General features: G+C 37.6%; 1 protein-coding gene across 6 annotated transcripts in view; it reads right to left on the bottom strand.

Annotated features, from left to right (window-relative positions):
- The window catches only part of Ubn2 (ubinuclein 2), a 90,289-nt gene that overhangs the window by 67,789 nt on the left and 6,837 nt on the right, over positions 1–15,663 (bottom strand). For all 6 annotated transcript variants that reach the window (XM_031381576.1, XM_031381577.1, XM_031381582.1 and 3 more), the window contains exon 3: positions 3,982–4,083. In XM_031381576.1, the coding sequence (XP_031237436.1) occupies positions 3,982–4,083 (102 nt within the window). The remainder of the gene's footprint in view (positions 1–3,981; positions 4,084–15,663) is intronic.

Below are 15,663 nucleotides of genomic sequence, written 5' to 3'. Positions count from 1 at the left end.
AAGAAAACATCTAAGAAAAAAAAAAAAGAGTCAAAACTGAGGCCTGAGGGAATGGCTGAATGGGGGAATCACTCATTTTGCATGCTTAAAGCCCCAGGTTTGATTCCCAATACTATACACATAAAAGAGTCAAAACTGAGACAGGCACTGATAGCACCTTTAATCCCAGAACTTGGGAGGCAGAGGCAAGAGGATGTCAAAATTCAAGGACAGCCTGGTCTACTGATCGAGTTCAAGTACAGCCAGGGCTAATCAGAAGTCCTTCCCTCCTCACCCCTCCAAAAAAGTCAAAACTGAAGACACTAAAATTGTTGGAGTTGTCAGAGATCAGGAGGGTGGGAGGGATGAATAGGAAGAGCACCGAGAAGTTTTAGAGTGAAACTACCCTGTGTGGTCATAACAGTGGACAAATGTCAATAAATACTTTTCTAAACCAGCGGATGGACACATGTCAATAAATACTTTTCTAAACCAGCAGAATCTATCATACCAGCAAACTATGAACTTAGGTGATAACAGTGTCCTGATTAGGTTCATCAACTGTAACAGGTACATGATACAATATGTTGATAGTAAAGGAGGCTCTATGTGTGTGCGTGTGTGTGTGCAGCCAGTGGAAATGGAAGCTCTTTGTACTTTCTGTTCAGCTTTGCTGTGAATCTAAAACTGTTCTAGCCAGACATTATAGCACAGGAAGATCTCAGTGAGTCTGAGGCCAGCCTAGTCTACATAATCTGTTCCAAGACACAGAGAGCTATACCGTAAGATTCTGATGCAAAAAAACCAAACAAACAAAAAAACTAAAAATAGCTGGGGGTGATGGTACATGCCTTTAATCCCAGCACTTGGGAGGGAGGCAGAGGCAGGCAGATCTCTAAACCCAAGGCCAGTCTATTCTGCATTTCAGGACAGCCAGAGCTATACAAATAAATTCTGTCTCAAAACAAACAACCCAAAACCAAAACCAAAAAACCCTAAAACCTAAAAAGAATTTAAAAAAAAAATCTGTTCTTAAATACAGTATTAACTTTAAGAAACTATTTAAGTAAAAGTATGGGTACATACAATAGGCATGAATGATTTCCTTTTGGGTAAGTCAGAATTTTAAATCTACATACTAGCATTATTACTAATGTTTGATACTTGTTAATACTCTTCACCATATTTGAATTTACATTATTTTAATCTCAAAGTAACTCTGGGAGATAATATTTGCACAGAAAATTAGGTAACAGTAACATATACTTTCTTGATCAAATGTCAAATTAGAAACTAACATAAAACTAGAACCTTGAACTTCTTGGAGTTCCAAGTAGTAGTCAACATTTTAGAGAGAAACATTCCAATCTCTACTCTTGACAGCACTGCTAATATGCCTTGCCAAGAAACTACAAGTAATTTAGAAACATGATGTCCAGTGTGCACTGCACTGACAACCATTCCAATTACTCCAATCACTCTTACCAATATAAGCTCCATCTGTCACCATATATGCAACCAAGTGCTGTATTACCATGCAAAAGCTATACTAATTTGCAAATCATAAAATATTAAAGTACAGTTATTAGTACTGCAAAAGATATGATAATCCTAAAGGATATCATAATCCTAGGTAGTAGAGTAATCTAATACCCAGATAAAAATGGAAGAACATAGACTTTACCTACTACAAAACATGACAAGCCTTAATTCATGTACTAAGACATGTACTAATTATACTAATAATTCTTATATGCTATCCCAAATTTCATCTTCCTTTCATAAGAGAAATTGGATGCTAGAGCTAAGGCTGTAGAATTTGGTCAAAACATACTGATGATAAAGCCTGGTGCTTAATATACCACTACTGTAGTAAGGTATACAACAGTAGAAACAAACTACATAGTTTTATACATATCTGCCAAACTAACTTTAACTCTAGAGCACTAAACCTTCAGGACTGTTTTATAAGTCATTACAAAATGACCTCCAGAAGCTTGCTTCAGAATGGAAACCCCATGGCCAATAATTCCACTGCTAGCAATTGCCTCAGCCATATTATTTTAACTCTATAATGTATTCTGAATATATGTTTATTCAAGTAGATGAATGCACATGAGATGCTTGACTACCTGCAAACACATAACCCTGAGAATTAAAACTATTTTTACTAAAATTAGTAAACAATATACTGTAAACAACCATTAAAAGCAGTATATCTATGCACTAATATATACTACTAAAAGATGTTGAATTTCAAGAAAAGAATATTTAAGATACATATAATGATAATATTTGTTTCTTTTTTATAAGGATATACAGGTTGAATGTTTATTAGACACAGAATTTCTTGATGACTATGAAAAGTGTCTTATGTTTACTTCTTGGTGGGGGACATTTGGGGAATACTTTACCTTGTACTTACTTTATCTTGTGCTTTGTTGCTGATTTAGCGTCACTGATTTATGTATGTATGTGCTGCATGTGTGTGTGTGTGTATGAGGGTGTACTCCCTTGCATGTGAGTATGGAGGCTAGAGGTCTATGTCAGGCGTCTTCCTCAGTCTCTCTTCATCTTTTTTTCAGTCTCTCATTGATCTGTCCAGACTGCCTGAACGGCCAGCCCTCGGATCTGTCTACCCAGTGCTCGGCACGTTTACGTGGGTGCTAGAGATCCAAATTCAAGTTCTCATGCTTGCATGGCAGATATTTTCCTACTGAGCCATTTCCCCAGCATCATAAATGATTCTTCTAAAAGCTAGAAAAATAAAACCAAAGAAGTCCTAATAACAAAAAAAATTTCTTGTTTAAGTCATATAATCAGATATTGTAATTCAATAAGTCTTAGTTAAGACAAACATATCAGGGGGCTGGAGACATGGCTTAGTGTTAAAAGCACATATTGTTCTCACAGAGAACTCAAATTCAATTCACAGCACCCATAGCAGGCAGCTCCTAACTATTTAGAACTCAAGCTTCAGGGAGCTAATGCCTCTGAACTCCCTAGGCACATACACAGACACATATATACAAAGAATAAAATTTTACAAAAATAAGAAATCATATCAATGTTTTCTACCATTGATTAAGTTTAATATAATCATTTTCAACATTTCGTTAGAACATTATTCCTTTTCCCATGTATGAGTATGAATGTGTGTGCTTGTGTAAGAGAGTACATACGCTTATGTGAGTACATGTACTTATGTGCTTATGTTTTTAGATAGGGTTTCATATATCCCAGACTACACCCTCCATTTCCTATGTCTCAGGAATGAGCTTGAGCTCCTGATCCTCCCATGTCTACCAATGCTAGGATTGCCAGTATACAATACAATGCCTTTGTCCTTTTGGAAAACTTCACTTCTCAGTTTCAGCAAGGAGTAATGATTTCTCTAGGAATTAATGCTAACTGTGCACCTGAAAATAAGCAACTGATTAACCTCAAAAGAGTCTTGAAAGACCTGAAAACACAACAAACTACAAGTAATGGCCTACTATCTTGTTGGCATACCAGGACTTGCTGGCCAAGCTCAGGCTAACAGTTTGTTACACAGCCTGCTAGAATGAATTTTGCATTTTTTAAGTGATGAGGAAAACATCAAATTAAATATTCAGTGATGCATGAAAATTACATGAGTTTAAATGTTACAGTTAAGTTTTACTCTTAACATTCCCACACTGATCTACGTATATACTCTCTGTGACTGTGCTCATGCTAGAGCAGGAGAAGAGCTGTAAGAGGCACCATATGGCCCACAGTCTAAAATATTTACCACATGGCCCTTTATAGTTTGCCAAAACCTGGCCTATGACAGCAATATAGTAACAACTTACCATGAACAAGCCAACATTATAAAAAACGTAAATCTACAGTTAAAAAAATACTTCAAGCTATTCGAACAGCTTTAAAAGGCACAAATAAACATCCATTGAAATATTGTAAGTTGCCTTGATGTCTACTGCCAAGAGCTTACTGCCATATTGAAGATATATTACTCACAGCCTCTGAGTTATCAATAAATGGATCTGTCTCATCATAGCCAAAGCCTATATCAATTAAATCTTGTAGCCGATCCTTCCGGTGTTTACGGGCTTTCCCACCCTGCAAAGAAGAGATATGTTAGACTTATTCAGTACCTGTACTGTTTCCATTAAAAAAAAAAAAAAAGACCTGTTTGAAGAATTCACATAATTTTTATAGAGAAAGCCTCTATAGGCAACTGGATCTCCCATATCTTGCATGTAAAGTGTACTTAGTGACTGCTTCTTCAGAGTAGAACAAACTGGACAAAGTAACTCTAAGGCAGAAAATCTGTCAACACTTCCGCAACCAGACAGTCAGCACTAACAATGGGAAGTCAAAATGATGGCATCTATCTTTGACATATTAAAAATTACTTTTCAACTCTGTGTTCTTCCTTTCAAAAGTCTGTAGCCTTTGTTCAGCTATGAGGCTATAAAATAACTAATCAGTGTTCTGCAAAGCCATCATGATTACTAAAGCCAAGGAAAACATAAAAAAGTCAATCTACTGGACATGGTGGCACAAGATTTTAATCAAAGCACTTGAGAGGCAGAGGAAGGCAGATGAATCTCTGAGTTCAAGGCCAGCCTGGTCTACACAGTGAGTTCTAAAACAGCCAAGGCTACCCTGTCTCCAAGAAACAAAAGAAAAACAATCAATCTAGATAAGCCAAAGGAGAGAGCTAACCCCACAAGTTATCCTCTGATCTCGCATATGCCACAGGCATGCAACTGTGCTTCATGTGTACAATAAATAAAAAATTCTTTAAAAAATATTATATCTTATGTGTATGAGTGCTGCCTGCACATGTATGTGCATGCACACATGCCTGGTTCCCCCAGAAACCAGAAGATAACACTGGATTCCCTGTAACTGGAGTTAATTATGGGTGCTGAGAACCAAACTGCATTCTCTGTAAGGCAAAGAAGTGCTCTAAATTAACCACTGAGCCATCTCTCTCCAGACCTTTTTTTTTTTTAATTATTTAAGACTCTTAGTTTTGTGAATGCACATGCTTTCACCAGTGTGTGTATGTGTATATATATATATATATATATATATATATATATATACACACACACACACATATACAGATATAAATATACACATATATGTATGTGTGCATACATTGTATATACATATATGCATGTGTGCATATGCATGGATACACACACACACACACACACACACACACACACACACACATACACACAGAGTGTAGGTGCCCTCAGGAGGCAGAAGAGTGCATCGGATCCCCTGGAGCTGGTGTTACAGAGTAGCAAGCTACGTGATATGGGTGCTGGGAACCAAATTCAGGTTCTCTTCAAGTCACTGAGCCATCTCTCCAGTCCCTAAAACCTATATTTACATGTTATATAACTGTACACACATGACTATGAAAACAAACACACACAGGAATTGGTGGTCAGACCAAATCTATTGTTTAGTTTATTCTCAAGTGTCCTGTGCCAAGGTCTACTCTCCAGTTCTGATGGCTGCAGTTCTGTGAAGCATGAACCCTGCAAGTACCTAGCTGGCTGATGAGCATGAGAGTCTCTTCTACTGTGTGAAACTTTGAACTTATAATTTGTTTGTTTGTTTTTTGTTTTTTCAAGACAGGGTTTGTCTGTGTAGCCCTGGCTGTCCTGGAACTCACTCTGTAGACCAGGGTGGCCTCAAACTCAGAAATCCACCTGCCCCTGCCTCCCAAGTGCTGGGATTAAAGGCATGCGCCACCACTGCCCAGCTTTTTTTTTTTTTTAAACTTTTTGTTTGTTTGTTTTTTCAAGACAGGGTTTACCTATAATTATTTTTAAATGAAATGTTATGTTTCCAAAACAAAACAATGGCCAAACAAACCAGTTCTTGGAGATTGCGTTATTCATTCAAGTTATATCTTACTTTGACCCTGGCTAATTACAGCATAAAGAGCTCATTCTTTTTTTTTTCTTTTAAGATTTATAATTTATTTTATTTATATGAGTACGCCATCTCATGATATCTTCAGATACACCAGAAGAGGGCATTGGATCCCATTACAGATGGTTGTGAGCCACCATGTGGTTGCTGAGAATTGAACGCAGGACCTCTGGAAGAGCAGTCTCAGTGCTCTTAACCACTGACTGGGCCATCTCTCCAGCTCCTAAAGAGCTCATTCTATCTCAGATACAAAACATTACTCACACTCTCAAAGTTTCATATAAGCTTGGGATAAGTACTTTAAACTGAAAGTAGCCTTCCTCTGGTACCAGGAAAACAAGTATATGAGATCTGCTTCTAAGCTTCACTTTGAATATTTACATTTACATTTACAGATTCAAGCTCAACTATGATTTTTAAGCATCCCTGAACCAACTCTCATCCTGTGAAGAGGGAGGAGGAGAAAGAGGAAACTACCAAGGATCTGGTCTATCAACATATTTCTTCCATGCCACTGTGAGCTTTGCAGAAAGAATAAGAGAACTTAGTTCCAGTTCTCAAAGGGCTGACTTTGATGCAAATTAAGTCTAGTGTTTAAAGATGGTTACATTTAATGCAACTTTAAATAAAAACTAAATGAAAAGAAAATGATACTTAAGGGAGAAAAGGGCTACATTCAGTTATAAACAAAGTCTCTAAAGGCAATGCTTACCCTCAGAGTAACTTCCAAAGGTAATTCTAACTAAATGCTGCTTGCCAATACATACTGATATTGAAACATCTAACCTGCCTCAATCTATGCCCGTCTCCAGGGGAAACAACCTCAATGGGGAATAGTTAATAAATAAAATGGGAGCCAAGTGGTGGTGACACATGCCTTCAATTCCAGCATGCGTATCTGTATGAGTTTGAGGTTAGCCTGGTTTACAGAGTGAGTTAGACAGCCAGGGCAACACAGAGAAATCCTTTCTCCAAAAACCAAACAAACAAAAGAAGTATGTTAAAACTTTTAAAATTCTACTAAGAATTATAATATGTATATACATATATATGTATGTATATGCATATATGTGTGTGTATATATATATATTTCATTATCTTCTATAAAAACATTATAAACCAGAAATTAAGATTTCAAAGTATCCGCTAAGGGCTTGGCCAAGTGCATGCTTAGTGTATGTACAGTCCTGACTCTATTCTTAGTAGTCCTTCTAAAACCTGTCAAGAATTAAAGCCTGGAGAGCACGCCTGAATTCCCAGCCCTTGGGAGACTGAAGATTCAGTGGTACTCTTCTACACAGTGTCTTTAAGAAGGTAATAATAAAATATCATTTAAGTTCTTTTAAAACTTTTATTTTTATTTTATGCCCATGAGTGTTTGCCTGCATGTCTATAGGTATACCATGTGCATGCCTGGTGCCCAAAAAGTCCAGAAGGGGGCACTGAATGCCCCCTTCTGGACTCCTGGAAGTGGAGTTCTGGACAGCTATAAGCTGTCTGTGATACTGGGATGGGAACTGAGCCCAGGTCCTCTGCAAGAGTAATAGTGCTCTCAACCACTTTCCAGCCCCCAGAATTTAAATTCTTACTCCCAAACAACTAAAAGCAAAAATAATCTGATTAAGAAATTTACCAAGCACATAGAATGAGCCAGCCTTTATAGACTGTATACTCCTGTAGCCAGAAGAAAGATTAATGAGTATACTAATTATAAACAGTAAAAAATGTAAATTCTATGATGGTTATATATAGAGTCTTTTATAACAGATGACCTACTCACATCTTTCCTAAGATATTTATATTCTTAGACAAGACAAATGCAACTAAACACTTGTGGGAGCCCCTAAGTAAATCCACTTGGCTACCACATGTGGAACAAATCCAGTTAAAGTAGAAAAAAAGGGCAGTGGTCTCAATCTCAGCAGTTTGTGGAGACATAAAATCTGTATTTAACTCCCCTAACTATGTAACAGGATGACAGCAGCTACTATTCACATCAGACACTAAGCACTTCCATCTTTTAGTTCACATTCCACAAATGAAAACACACCAAAGCTTAGGAAGGAGAATTAACTCATCAATGGTTACTGTGGTGATCTGAATAGGAATGATACCCGTAGACGCACCTGTTTGAATGTTTGGTCATAGGGGGTGGTACTACTAGGAGGTATAGCCTTGCTGGAGGAAGTGTGTCACTGGTGAGCTTTGAGGTCTTAAAAGCTCAAGACTGGCCAATGTGTCACAGTCTCCCTTTGCTGCCTGCAGATCAAGATATAGAACTCTCAGCTCCTTCTCTTGCACTGTATCTGCATGAATGCCCATGTTTCCCACCATGAAAAACTGTAAGCCAACTTAATGTTTTCCTTTATCAAAGTTGTTGTGGTCATGATGTTTATTCACAGTAATAAAACCCAAACAAAGACAGTTACAAAGACTTATTTGTATCTGGAAAAAAATTAAGAGATGTTACAGAGCCTGTGGGGGGTCACTTTTTATCTAGAGCCTTCAACTCAGTGTCAGAATTCAAATAAGTGTCCACATTGTCACATGTCTCCAGATTGGCTTCTCCCATACAGTACTTAGCTAGCTATCAAGATGGTTCAGAGGTTAGAGACACTTGCACAATTCAATTCCCAGACTTTACTCATGGCAAGAGAAACATGACTCCCAGGAGTTATCCTCCTGATCTTCACATACATGGTATGGCATGCTTTTACCTACTCTGGATCACACATACTTCAATACCTGATACTATTAAAAGTGATAACAGCAAGTATTAACAAGGATGTAGACAAACTAAACTTGTCCTAATTCACTTGTGGAGACCCAAAGGGATCTAATAGCCCCATGTGAAATCTACACTTATAATCCCAGCAAAAACAGGAAGATCTTGAGTTTGAGATTAGCCTTGGCTATATAGAGTTAAGATACTGCCTCAGAAACAAACAGACAGACAAAAAAAAAAAAAAAAAAAAAACAACCAAACAAACAGTAATATATTCATATAAACAAGCCAGACATGGTAGCATATGCCTTTAACCCCAGCACTCGGCAGAAGAGGATGTTTGTGAGTTTGAGTCCAGTCTGGTCTAGATAGGGAGCTCCAGGACAGACAGGTAGGACTACATAGAAAAACCCTGTCTCAAAAAACAAAACAAAACAAAAAAAACTTCAGTCGGGCGGTGGTGGCCTTTAATCCCAGCACTTGGGAGGCAGAGGCATATAGATATGTGAGTTTGAGGCCAGCCTGGTCTACAGAGTGAGTTCTAGGACAGCCAGGGCTATACAGAGAAACAAAAAAGAAAAAAAGAAATAAAAAGGAACAAACCCCAAACCCAAGAGCCACTTTGTAAGAACGGTAGTATGTGTATGTAACACCAGTCCAGGGTGGAACACAGAGCTCACTGGCCAGCCAGTCTAGCCAATGCAAAGGAAGATCCTATCTCAAAAAAGTGAGGTTCACGGGGCTGGTGAGATGGCTCAGCAGGTAAGAGCAATAACTGCTCTTCTGAAGGTCATGAGTTCGGATCCCAGCAACCACATGGTGGCTCACAACCATCCGTAATTAGATCTGGCACCCTCTTCTGGTGCTGTCTGAAGACAGCTACAGTGTACTTTCATATAATAATAAATAGATCTTTAAAAAAAAAGTGAGGTTCAGGGCTGGTGAGATGGCTCAGCGGGTAAGAGTACTGACTGCTCTTCCAAAGGTCCTGAGTTCAGAACCCAGCAACCACGTGCTTGCTCACAACCATCCGTAATGAGATATGACACTCTCTTCTGGTGCATCTGAAGACAGCTGCAGTGTATTACACCAAAGCGAGCGGAGCCAGAGCAAGCACACGGCCATCTATCTGTACAGCTACAGTGTACTCATACACATAAAATAAACAAATAAAATTTTAAAAAAGTGAGGTTCTCTAGCCTTCACACACATATACACACACCTGAGAGCACACTTGAACATAAAACAAATACAAACATACATACTACATGAAAGAAAGTGCACAGGAAAAATGTATGGTCTCGGGCTGGCGAGATGGCTCAGCGGGTAAGAGCATTGACTGCTCTTCCGAAGGTCCCAAGTTCAAATCCCAGCAACCACATGGTGGCTCAAAACCACCCATTATGAGATCTGACGCCCTCCTCTAGTGTGTCTGAAGACAGCAACAGTGTACTTACATATAATAATAAATAAATCTTTAAAAAAAAATGTATGGTCTTTTTCCTTTTACATGTATTATTTCTGTGTGGTTTACAACACACAAGTGGAAGCCTGATGACAACCTGTAAACATTGGTCTTCTACCACGTAGGATCCAGGGATCAAACTCAAGTCATCCTGGCTTGGCAACAAATGCTCTTTTTTCTTTTCTTTTTTTAAGATTAGTTATCTTGCCAGGCACTGCAGACTTTTCAATTTTTCTCTAGAATGCTAATTAGAATCACAACTAAACACAACCAAGGCCACTGCTCACCAGATACTTTCAGGGCAGAGGCACAAGGTACAATTAGATGAGTCTAATTTTTCTGGGGAAATCTAAAAACAAAATAAGCAACAAATCCATGGTCTGTTGTGATGAGCCAATACAGAAGAACAAACAGCTTGTTGGTAATTAGACAGGAACATGTGTGTCTAGTCAAGGTTACCAGCTTGTGCCACTAAAACTGAGCAGAAGAATGTGCTCAATGGAGCAGAATAGTTAATACTGTTAAATAGCTGTGAATTCCTTTAAGTGTCAATCCTTTTAAGTGTCAATTCTAAAGAGATTATGAAAAAGAGGAACTAAAGCTTTGACTATTATATTAATCGAAATCTCACAAAACCCTATCAATAACAGCATCAAATGATATAAATATAAATCATATAACTATAACATGATCATTCAATGCTAACAGCCATTAAAAAACAAAAGGCTATATATAAGGACTAAGAGAAGCAGTTTGTTAAATCTTATTTAAAATTCAGGTTAATCACAGAAAAGATACTACGAGTGTTTATTAAACATTTGAGGGTCAACAATGATGGCTCAGTGATAAAGACACTCGCTGCCAAGCCAGACAACAAAGCTTGATTCCCCAAAGACCTGTGTAGTAGGAGAAAACAGACTCCATAAATTGTCTCTGGATATCCACATATGTAATGTGAATGTGCACCCCCAAACACACACTACATAAAATACATAAATATATACTTTTTTAAGTTTAAAAACAGGTGGTTGTAGAGATGGCTCATGCAGTTAAGAGCACTTGCTGCTCTTGCAGAGGACCCTGGTGGTTTGAGTCTAGCACCAACAAGGTGGTTTACACCCATCTGTAATTCCAGTCCCAAAGCTGGAACTTGCTATGCAGGCCAGGCTGTTCTCAAAACTTGTAGCCTCCCCATCTCAGCATCCAAGTACTAAGATTACAAGCGGGCATCACCATTTCTGCCTTGGAATGACACATCCAACAGACACCCAAGAGGAACATATGCACTGTAAATTTTAAACATTAAAATTTACCTAAAGGAACTCAAGACAGATTGGCAATGTGCCCTCCCTGGTAGACAGACCTATTTTGAATCACTCTCTTTTTCAGTATCTTTATTGTGCCCTACAACACAATCAGTCTTACTCATATTTTTCTGAATCTTTTTATACTGTACAATTTACACATTAAGTAGACCTTATAAAAATCAAAACTTACTTCCATTTTGTTACATCTCAAATGAAAAACCCTTTTAAAGTTCTTTTTCTAAGTACTCCTTCATGATGACTCAGTCATTAGCACTGGGTCATTTAGTGCTGGCTTAACCTGATAATCAGTATCTCAGGTCAATGCTGAATGATTCCATTAGTAAACTGAAAAACAAACAAGCTATTCCTGAGACAGGACCCCCATTGCCTCTGTGACAGTCAATGGAGCAAAGCATCAACATTCACCGATCATGTATGGCAGACAGAGCAAGCAGAACATTAACTGCTAAGACTCTGGTCTTACAACCAGAAGAAAACACTTTGGTTACAAAGCATCTCAATTTCTACTCCAGTCCCCTAAAACTATCTTTTTATATCCATGGTGATTTCAACCTTCTAATAAAAAGCCTACAATTTTAAATCAATGGAAACAGTTACCAGCACAGAAACATTAACACACACTTTGACAACCATCACTTACGGGTGTAAGATCTTCCACATGTCCTAAAACTGCTGGTTTACAATTTAGGCCAGGCAGTGGTGGCGCACGCCTTTAATCCCAGCACTTGGGAGGCAGAGGCAGGCGGATTTCTGAGTTCGAGGCCAGCCTGGTCTACAAAGTGAGTTCCAGGACAGCTAGGGCTACACAGAGAAACCCTGTCTCGAAAAACCAAAATGGCTCAACAAAGCAAATGATCAGAATTAAACAAAAAAGTACTGGTTGAGCACGGATTTCTTTTCCCTTTAAGACTACCCACTGCCTTAGAGTTTTTAAAAAAGCATTTATGATTTTAATATGCACTCAACCCTTGATATCCTCAATTGGTTTCAGGACCCCTAAATAATTTTAAAATCTCTGGTTGTTGAATGGATGTTCAAATATCCTGTATAAATATAATAGTGCTTATATATAACCCACTTGTATTCTGCTGTATACTTATCTCTAGATATTTATAATAGCTAATGCAATATTGTTATCAACCTGTATTGCTTAGGGAATAATACTAGGAAAAAAGTCTTCCCACCCATGTATAATGCAGGTACACATTTCTTTTCCTTTTTTGGGATATTTCTGGTCTTCAGTTGGTGGATCCATAGAGGCAGAGTCTACACGTATGAGGGCTGCATCCATACTACTATTTTTTTATTTTATTTTTGTTTTTTGTTTTGTTTTTCAAGACAGGGTCTTTCTCTGTAGTTTGGAAGTCCTGGATCTTGGCGATGTAGACTAGGCTGTACTCACTAGAGAGCTACTACAGCTAGCCTGGTTGCAGACTGCTGTTAGTCTAGAATACTGAATTCACTGGTATTTCTGTTTTATGAGTAGAACTCGGTTTTGTAGTGATCGTAACAAGTTTGCCCAAACTCTACCCAAAACTTTAGCAAGCTGAGCCTTAGGTACCATACACAATAAAGGGAAAAAACACAAGAAAACAAGACCTTGAGAGGCTCCTCAAATGCTCTAACTTCTCAGGAGTTACAGCTCACCAATGAATGATATAATTTCTATAATGATTACATGCTTTTGTAATATCCACTTCCTAATGACATATCCGAGGGGACTATTGGAAATATTTCACAACTGACTGCTAAGTCACTCAACACAATTTATAAAATTACTTAAATTATTATTACTATTACTTTCTGGGCATGGTGGCACACAACTTTAATTCCAGTACTTGGGAGGCAGAAGAAGCAGGCTGGTCTATGAGTTCTGTCCAGCTAAGGCTACATAGTAAGATCCTGCTTATTAGGGGATATATATATATGTGTGTGTGTATATGTATATGTATACATATATATACATATATATGTATATATATATACACACATATATACGTATACACATACATATATATACACACACATATGTATATATGTACATGTGTGTATGTACATGTATATATACATATGTGTATATATGCATATATACACACACACATATATACGTATACATATACATATATATACACACACACATATGTATATGACAGGACAGGACAGACAGACAGATAGACATTTTTACATGTATTTAGTCATTTTGGGGAAGGGGCACTTACACAGCATGGTGTACATGTGGAGGTTGGAAGACAATTTGCAAAGTCAGCTTTCCTACCATACGAGTTTCAGGAATGAAGCTCAGGTCCATTGGGCTCAGCAGATAGTACCTTTACCTGCTGAGCCATCTTGCCAATCTAACATATATTTGTTTTATACTCTATAGCAAAAAAAACCTCAGACTTTTTAGAAACATATACGGGGAGGGAGGGAGAAGAAGAGAGAAGAGACAGACAGACAGACAGACAAAAAGACTGGTAGAGACAGACTCTCACTGGGTTTTAGCCTTGACATGGAACTCACTGTGCAAATCAAATCTGTCTGGCCTACAATTTGTTGTGAACCTCCTGCCTCTGATCTCAAAGAACAGGGATTACAGGCATGCCCCACACCACAATAATTTGAAATACTTCATTTATATGGATCTTCAGAATTACTTTTGGATCACCAAATTTATCATGCTCCCTAATGAAAACAAAAACAAACAAACAAAAAAAAACACCATGAAGCTACTAGGACTCTGATACATGCGTTAATATTGGTAGTCCAAGTCTCAAAGTTAAAGGAAGCAGATATTTTTTTCTTTATAAGTAAGGAGACTTTAAAGCTATAATTAATCAGTGATAGTAAATACTTGGCAAGGAATTGCTTAGAATCAAAGTTATCTGAGTCCCATGTGAGGCACTAAGCACTGTGCTGGACATCTTCACAGAGACTACTAAATTTATACCCAGTTCTAGAAACATGAGTTACCAAGACACGTGAGGTACCAAAAGTAGAGAAATCACCAAGAGTAATCTTTTGGGCATCATAAGTTATACTGTGTCCTACACCAAACTAAGAGAGCAAGTCTAAATCCATTAAAAGAAACCTTGTTACCTGTTCTGACATACTCCACCTAGAAACTATCTTAAACCATACCCAGGACCTGGGATGTTTAGTCTCAACATCTGAAACCTTATTCAGGGGATAGAGACAGAAAGATAATAACTTTCAGGGCACCCTCATCTATAGAGTGAGACTCTTAAAACAAGGATAACCAGAAAAGACCCCACTACAAATTGGTATGGATTTTTGGGTATCTTTTCTTCTAGAGCACCTACTAGTTCATCTGTTTTAGTGAAGAGCCACAGAATATATACCCAGAAGGACTCTTAAAAAAAAAACAAAAACCAAACCAAAACAAAACAAAACAAACTCCATTTATAGATATGAAAGCTGGGTCTTAAAGAACAAAACAACTTCACCCAAAGGGCACAGTTTGTTGGTGGCAAAGAGTGGCCTATAACCTGACTCTATTCCACTGTATTCTGATATTTCTCTCATGCAAGAGCTAACAAGTCTCAACTCTAATTCGAAGTACACTTTGAAGATAACAGGAATGGCAAGGCCAGTGAATATTAATATCCTATCTCTGTGAAGCATTTCCAATGCTCACAAAGGAACCAGAAGTGCAGCTCATTTCTCAACTCACAAGAATAGTTAAAGCCATAGAATAAACAAGACATAGGAGTAGAGCTTTCTATGGTCTGTTATATATATTTTTAAAATTGGAGGAAATATTATATGAAAAATTATATTATACTTTTATAATATATTTATATTAAAATAAGAATATATCATTGCATGGAGTATAGGATATACAAGAATATTTAAGGTAAATAAGACATAAAAAAGTTTCATACTGATTCTAAACCATGGTCTAAAGCACTTCTCTTAAAGTACTCTCTTAAAGGGAGGAAGGCTGATAAACTCCTATACTAAAAGAACAGTTCTCCACAACAGTGGTAAAAAGACAGGGTTAGAGCTACACACAGCTGTATGAGCTGCCTATTCTTGACCTTGTGTGACCATGGACCAGTCACTTAGAGCCGCATTCTCTTCACCTATAAGTACAATAAATATTACTTACCTTACAGTTTTTTATTGTAAGATTTGTTAAGCAAACTGTTTAGATACTAAAAAGACTGACTAATGAATGCAGCCTACTAATACAGTCAGGA

The sequence above is a fragment of the Mastomys coucha genome, unplaced genomic scaffold (genome assembly GCF_008632895.1).
Source record: "Mastomys coucha isolate ucsf_1 unplaced genomic scaffold, UCSF_Mcou_1 pScaffold20, whole genome shotgun sequence".
In the NCBI taxonomy this organism is placed as follows: domain Eukaryota; kingdom Metazoa; phylum Chordata; class Mammalia; order Rodentia; family Muridae; genus Mastomys; species Mastomys coucha.
The sequence above is the reverse complement of the archived record's forward strand: the minus strand, read 5'-3'. Positions and strand labels throughout refer to the sequence as shown.